The following is a 7628-nucleotide window of genomic DNA, read 5'->3' as shown; positions in this document are numbered from 1 at the left end:
AAAATAAAAACATTATCCAGGATTTTCTTTACATTTTATTTAACTTTCCAACAAAGAGCACAAAGGAAACAAAGAGGAGAACCTGAAAAAGTCAGAAAAGTGACATTTCAGTACAGAGAAGATCAATAAATAATTGTATATATTTTAAAATTTTGCTTACCTGCTTATGCTTTCTCTGCTGGCACCTCCTCGTCACCACCTTTGGTGTTGCGCGTGTAGATGAGCTGGGCTCTGTGCTTGGACACCAGCTTGATCATACCTGCAACCACACAAAAGACACCGGCATATTAATCGTGTGCTCCATTTTAGAGCATGTTTACAGCAGCATTGTCGACTGTCAACCGCATACGGGAGAGCAAAAGGCCCGGGGTAAAGTGCTGCCTATGCATTTTTAACGAGCCAATGACGCGCTCAGCCTCAACTTTGAGCATTCCATTACAATGTCGGAAAATGAGACCGTGGTTATCAACAATCCAACAATTTTGGGCTAGAACGAAAATGCGATCTAACAGTAACACCGACGGCTAGCACATTTGATTTTTTGGGGGCAGTGAATGAACCTGTTTCAGTGCCATAAATGCTGATATACTATGCATTTTAATAGACCAATATTTGTCAAATAAAACAGTTTGTGCCATTTGACAAATGTAAAACTAAGGGTAGCCCAAGTACAAATTTATATTGCAACAATTAAATTGAATTCTTAGAAAAACAACTGATTTGGAAAAAAATAAAAAGCCAGAGTTACATTTTTTTTTTGCTTCATTAAAATGACCACCCATCCGTCCATTATAAAGTTGCGGTAGCTCTGTTCAAATTAGCGAGCAAATGACATTTTTATATCCTTTTTGTCACCTCGATACATAACCACGGTATCAGAAGGGCTTATTAACAGCACAATCTGAAAATCGGGTGACTCCGATTCTGACTAGCGCGCAAAAAAATGAGATGTGGATGTGCATTTTTAAAACAAGTAGCTCACCTTTAGCAAGCAGTTCTTGCAGGGCGTTCCTAGCAAGGGAGCCACGGATCTTCAGCCTCTCAGACACAACGGCGGGCGTGATGAGCTTGTAGTTAGGAACTTCTTTGTATAGCTTTTCATATGTAGCCTTGTCAAAGAGGATCAGGTTGTTGAGCTTGTCCCTCACCTTTCCCTTAGACCACTTCTGCTCAAAAACACCAAAACACAACAAGGTCAGGCTTGCCCCTCTCCAAAAAGCCATGAGAGCAACATCAAAAGTCATACCTTCTTCTTGGCTTTGCCACCAGATTTGTTGACTGGGTCCTTGTCCTTTTTGGACTTCCCAGTGTCCTTTTTCTTATCAGTCTTGGGAGGCTAAAAATAATGCAGGTCAATTACAAAGTTGCAGTGTGGCAATTGATAAATCTGGATAAATCGCTCAACTGTAACTTGGAATTGTGATTTTTGGTATCGAACGATTAGCAGATGCTCATGCAGGCCAACACGTACAGGCAAGGCCCAGATATTTTCCCATATAGATTTCATGAGCCGAAAACGGTAAATTATGAATGATCTAAATAAATGCAAAGTAATAGTGTACTAGGTTATCAGTTGGAATCGCGCAATTGGGATGGTTATTTTTTTGGAGGGGCTAATAAAATGCGCTTTATGGTTAGCGAGGACAGTGAAACGCGTGGCGAAATTAGCACACATGCTAACACGGGTTTAGTCGTTTTTGTTTGGACGTTTATCACCAAGGAATTTAATGAAATTGGACACATTTACTTCGCGCTGTTCATAAGCCAGCGGTATTAATAGAACCAAGCGCGGATCGACTTTAAACTCGTTTAAATCATCGTAACAGCTCTCACCATGTTTCCTCTTCAAGATGTCGGAGTGAAAGGAAGTTGGTCCGTGCGAAATCCGCTCCGTCACCCAGTATTGGCGGAAGTAGATAAAGGGTTCTAGGAATTTGAGTTCTCTTCTCGTGTTTAGATTCCCCCTGTACGGACAAAAATAGTTTTTTTCTCAGTTTAAAAAGCACGCGGTTTTAGTTCTTAAAAGGAAATTGATAAAAATAGAAACCATAAAAGGAAAAATAACTCGTTTTTTTGTGTTCTCGTCACGTGATCACTGCTGTCAGACGCCAAAGCCTTCGCTAAAATGGTGATTTTCAGCGTCTATGTAGTAAACAAGGCGGGTGGTTTAATTTACCAGTATGACAACTATGTACCGAGAGCAGAAGCTGAAAAGACGTTTAGTTACCCTTTAGATTTGGTCCTCAAGCATCACGACGAGAAGGTGGTGGTCTCGTTTGGCCAGAGAGACGGAATCAAAGGTAGAGCCTAAGACATTAGCATGAACTAGCATGCATCTTAGCTCAAAGTGAATGACTACAGATATTGTCCAATATTCTTAGTTAAAATGAAATGTCCGTACTAGAATATCCTGATCCATATTTCATTCAAACGTGGGAAATATAGACAGTTGACAAATATAGACACTACGAAAAAAAAGCATTGTGAATTTGTTTTAGAAGCTGTCAAGGTGTAATCTTCTTTATTTATTTTCAGTGGGCCATGCAGTGCTGTCCATCAATGGGATTGACGTAGTGGGAAAAAGTACAGCCGATGGGAAAGACATTCTGGAATATTTGAAAGATTCTTCCAATTATCCGGTATCGATTCGATTTGGACGAGCACGACTCAGTTCCAATGAAAAACTGATGCTGGCTTCTATGTTCCACTCGTAAGTAACACTCATACTTTCTAAATATTTTCCCAAAGTTTATCCTAAATAATCTCTTTTTTTTTATCTATGTAGGTTGTTTGCTATCGGATCACAGCTGTCTCCGGAGGTTGGAAGTTCAGGAATAGAGATGCTGGAAACAGATGTGTTCAAGCTTCACTGTTTCCAGACTCTTACAGGAATAAAATTCATTGTTCTGGCAGACCCACGACAAACTGGCATTGATGCCCTTCTCAGGAAAATTTATGAGATTTATGCAGATTTTGCACTAAAGAATCCATTTTACTCTCTGGAAATGCCTATCAGGTATACTTTTAACATCTTGCCCATACAAAACCTGAAAAAAACCTCTTGTCTTATGTCATCGGTATTCTAAGTTTTGGCTTTTCTATTTTCAGGTGTGAACTTTTTGACCAAAACTTAAAAAGCTCACTGGAGATTGCAGAAAAGGCTGGTAACTTTGGAGCTGGTTCGTGATGAAGAAAACCATCAAACAACATTGTTAGAAGTTTTCTTTTGTTGATTTATAAAATGTTTTGTCCTATTGAGAGTACAATAACTATACTGTACATACATTTTGTTGTGTAAATACTATTAAATTCAAATAATATTTCAAGTGTCTGTGTATAACGTAGCTCATAAGAACACTGAAATATTTGTTCAGGTCTTTTTGTTTTAAACAAAGCAAAACAAAACACAATCCAACCCCAGAAGGTGAAGGCATAATACTTAGCTGCTTCAGGAGACATTTCTCTGGTAGAGCCCATACCTTATAGAATCTCAAAAGTAACTGTAAATGTATCTAAAATATTACTTTAAAAAAACTGCCTGTTAGATAATGGATTTCATAAATGTGTTGGTTTAAGGAAAAATTAGCTGAGAACAACTAGTATAAAACAATTGTCTTTGGCTTTAGGAACATCACTGCAATATTATCATTCTTGTTAAAATACTTTTGATGAAGTATTTTAAGGGATTATAAAGGTTTTGGGGGATCAGATGTTGAAACTATTCTGATCTTCATGTTATATGCATAAAATGCAATGAGTACAACATGTTAAAGGGGGAAAAAAAGATTAATTTTTCTCGTGGGAAATAAAAATGCATCACTTGGACTTTTTGGACACGTGGCCCATTTTAGAGCAAATGTTGCGTAGCAGGAAGAAGCAGGCAGTAGTGACCCCACAGAAAATCTCTGCAACCCAGAAGGCCGTTTCCCAGCCATGATGTTTGGCAATGGTGCTAAACGGAAGCCCCGAGAGAAATCCACCAACTGTGAGAGAAAAAATATCTTTCTATCACCTGCTTTCTAAGGAAAACATTCAGCCATATGAAGTACTACTTACTATTAGCCATTAGGGCCACAATTGCATGTGATGTCCCACAGTAGTTGGACGGAGCACTTTCATTGGCTATAACACCAAACAGGGAAATGGGGCCATAGGAACAGAATCCGAATGCTGCACCTAGACCCAGTATCCAAACCTTCACGTGTACACATCAGGCATTAATTCAATTGAAGTAGACCCAGTACATACCTTTATGTGACGTCATCAATTACCTTTGGGCTGTCTGGCGTGACGGTGACTCTAAATAGATACATAGACAGGGACATTCCTGCCATCATGGCGATCAGGACAAGGTGACGAGGATTGCCATAGATTTTCGTGCCTTGCTGTACAGAGAAGAAAGCTGTGGTCAAGGATGTGTGGGTTTACTACTGTTTGTAGCTCAAGGGTGGTGGCAGGTTTGGAAAAAAGCATACACTACTGATTATGCCTCCACTTTGTTAATAAAATTTGTAATACTCCAAAAGATGTAGGAAACCACATTATATTTTATAGTTATTAGCCTAACACTCACAGTAATGGCAAAATTAGCTTTCAATTGACCTAAAGTGCACAATAAAGCCAAAAAATGTAATGCTCAAAACCAAAAAGGTTATTGTTTTCCACAAAATATCATGGGTTTATAGACATTTAAAAAAAAAGCAGGGACCTGAGGCAACAAAGACTGAGAAAGTTAAGGAAAATTCACAGTCTAAACACTGTTTAGAATATAGAACATCCAAAAGACTTGACAGTCAACTTACTTTGGCCACAGCTTTGTCCGAGAGATACCCTGCTGCCAGGCTGCCTAAAAGACCACCCAACTCCAGGGCACTCATGTATGAGCTACCTAAAAAAGTAAAAAAAAACGCAGTAAATCAACATAGACGAGGACAGATTAGCAGTCACCATTAAATCTGCTTTTGGATATGACAACCATATATGACGAAAATACATTGCATACCCATCAATGTAGACTGTCCCTTGTCCTGAATGAGAAAAAGCTGACCCCAGTCAGTGCAGGCTGTCTTCACCCCAAACACCACAAGGTAGGACGAAGACAGGAGCCACAGGTAAGGAGAGAGCAGAAACTCAGACAGGGTGCTCTCATCGTTAGATGACGCTGAACGGGAAACCAACAGGTGGAAGAGAAAAAATAACATGTAACGCATGAAAAATAATGGAACCAAAGTGTCATTATCACATGGAATACATTTTGTAGCGTACATCTACTAGGGCTCTGCAGGAGGAGCATGCATTGTACAAAGTCTACGCAGTGATTATTGACCTTTAGTCACAAGAGACAAATGTGGTAGAAAAACAGTCTATGCTGCATAGTGCAAAAAATTAACCACTTGACTTAAACACAAACTTTTGGCAGTCAGAGTGAAAAAATAAATAAACAAAAGAGATCTTGTAGGCAAAGTCAAACTATGAAAAAGGTGTGACATATAGACTAGAAAATATGTTCCTTATTTACTATGTAATCAACTGTTTCCAAATAAAAACAAAATGTTACAATGTGTGATATTAGTGTTTATAAAGTGTCATTATACTCACCTCCTTTGCTCTTTTTGGCTGCCACCTCAATATTGGGTAGTCCAACATCCTTGGGCTCATTCTTGATAACAAACAGGCAAATAAAAGAGACTACCACACAGATCAATCCGGACATGGATAAGATGGACCTCCAGCTGTAACTTTGGGTCAGCACTGTGGCGATAATAGGGCCCAAGCTGCCAGCCAGATTCATGCTGCACGAGAGGACTGACCACCATGTTCCAAACTGGGAGGGCTCGAACCACTAAAAGAAAATATGAAATGCTGTCATGCCTCTCATGGACAGTCTGGATAGAAATATTAGTATTAAAAGTAATAGTCTGAATGAAGTCTGATCACTTTATTGGTTGCTGTTGAAATTTTGGGGCCTGCCCATACGAATGCAAACCAATAGGAGCTTTCCAAAAAATGCTTTAAAAAAGATGATAATTTTGTGAAAGATTAATTGAATGTACACATTTTAATCATTAATTTAACTGCAGTAGTTTACTTTTAGGCAATCAACGTAAATAAAAGAAAAATAATGAAGCTCCAGGTATCATCTTTACTATTGAAACTCCAAAAATTGTGCATGTGTGGCTTACATTAAGTCAGATAACTAAAATATAGTAGCTACAAAGTCCTAGACTGCAACAGTAATCTTTACTTCAGTTCACATGTGTAGTGGTCCTACCTTGCGTAGAACCCTGCCACAGGGGGGCCAGCCAAGCCCCTGACCCAAGCCATTGAGAAACCACAGGGCAGAAAAGACGGCCACAGTGGATGACCACGAGAAGATCACATTGATGCCTCCCACGGCGAACAAGCCAATAGAAAAGAACCAGCGAGCACTGATCTTGTCCGACAACACTCCACTGATGAACTTACTGATAGCGTAGGCCAAAGACTGACTGCTTGTTATCATGCCTGCGTGAAGAGAACACACAAACAACGATTGGTAGTTATATGCGAACGTAACGTGATAGCAGAAATCAGATGTGTGAAATGGTCAAGCATACCCAGATCATCCTTGTCCAAGTCAATTTCCTGCATCAGCGAAGGCATCACAAAAGAAAATGTCTTTCTGTTAAAGTAGTAAAGTGTGTAGCCAACAAACATGGCCAAAAAGATTGTTCCACGGTAGTACCCATAACCTGATCTACCCATGACTGAAAATGCAAAAAAAATAAATAAATTTGAGAGTCGATTTAGGAGATCGGCAGACGGTGCTGCTGGTGAACTTTGCTTCAGGATCCACAGTGTAGCAGCTGCTGTTGCTAACAAAGCAGGACTGTTTGTAATCTGAACAAGTTAATGGTCAACTCCTAAACACCACAAATGATTTGATCTGCTCTCCTGCTGGCTATCGCAGGTCAAGCAGGCTGTTTGTAATGAAAATATTCGAATATTCCTGAATGGCAATTGTAACTAGATCTGCAAAAATATCTTAAATTAACAATGACCTTGACCTCTCTGTTTGCTTAACTATGGTTTATTATTAAATGTCACCTTAAAATGTTTTGGATGTTCATCCAATAAAATAAAACCCAAACTCTTTAATTTGAAAGGGTGATTTTATGCCTGTTTTTTTCATATTATGTACACGAATTTGAACGGAATCGTTATGAATGAACTACAGTGGCGATGACGTTTCCACATCATGTGAACCAATTAGCGCCGCTTGTTATGTACACACTAAATGAAGCGTGATTTAAGAAGAACATTTACTCAGAGGTTTAGCCAAATCAACACATTATTTTGATAACACAACAAAACAGATATATAAAATCCATTATTTTTTACGGCGACTTTAACACTGCACTACAAGCTGTTATTAATTCAGAGACGCCGGCAACCGAGCATGCATCAAGTCACAATATCAAAATAACTGGATAATGCACGCGTTTTAATCATTTTTAACATGCGGTATTATTGGCATGAATAACGGCGTAACATAAACATTTTAGATTCTATCGTTCAGATTACTCATCCATATATCACTTTTTGCTGTGGGACCCGCCTTCGCTAACTCTTCTTCGTTACCATACCTG

At 39.0% G+C, this 7628-nt stretch overlaps 3 protein-coding genes across 3 annotated transcripts; 1 reads left to right on the top strand and 2 right to left on the bottom strand.

The window, feature by feature from the left end:
* Positions 1-22: 22 nt before the first annotated feature.
* On the bottom strand, positions 23-1974 carry rps25 (ribosomal protein S25). The gene is made up of 5 exons (XM_077722270.1): positions 1834-1974; positions 1247-1336; positions 983-1166; positions 161-259; positions 23-82 (listed from the first exon to the last, which is right to left on the bottom strand). Exons 1-4 carry the CDS (start codon positions 1834-1836, stop codon positions 165-167), a joined length of 372 nt encoding a protein of 123 aa, XP_077578396.1. The 5' UTR covers positions 1837-1974; the 3' UTR covers positions 23-82; positions 161-164.
* trappc4 (trafficking protein particle complex subunit 4) lies at positions 1897-3326 on the top strand. Its single transcript, XM_077722269.1, has 4 exons — positions 1897-2300; positions 2536-2710; positions 2786-3016; positions 3109-3326. The coding sequence occupies exons 1-4, from the start codon at positions 2126-2128 to the stop codon at positions 3185-3187; spliced, it is 660 nt and encodes a 219-aa protein (XP_077578395.1). The 5' UTR covers positions 1897-2125; the 3' UTR covers positions 3188-3326.
* On the bottom strand, positions 3210-7628 carry slc37a4a (solute carrier family 37 member 4a). The gene is made up of 8 exons (XM_077722267.1): positions 6597-7628; positions 6272-6504; positions 5599-5842; positions 5003-5161; positions 4803-4888; positions 4272-4385; positions 4057-4195; positions 3210-3983 (listed from the first exon to the last, which is right to left on the bottom strand). The coding sequence occupies exons 1-8, from the start codon at positions 6742-6744 to the stop codon at positions 3817-3819; spliced, it is 1290 nt and encodes a 429-aa protein (XP_077578393.1). The 5' UTR covers positions 6745-7628; the 3' UTR covers positions 3210-3816.

The sequence above is a fragment of the Stigmatopora nigra genome, chromosome 8, assembly GCF_051989575.1.
Source record: "Stigmatopora nigra isolate UIUO_SnigA chromosome 8, RoL_Snig_1.1, whole genome shotgun sequence".
NCBI classification, from domain to species: domain Eukaryota; kingdom Metazoa; phylum Chordata; class Actinopteri; order Syngnathiformes; family Syngnathidae; genus Stigmatopora; species Stigmatopora nigra.
This window is presented reverse-complemented; position numbering and strand designations above follow the sequence as displayed.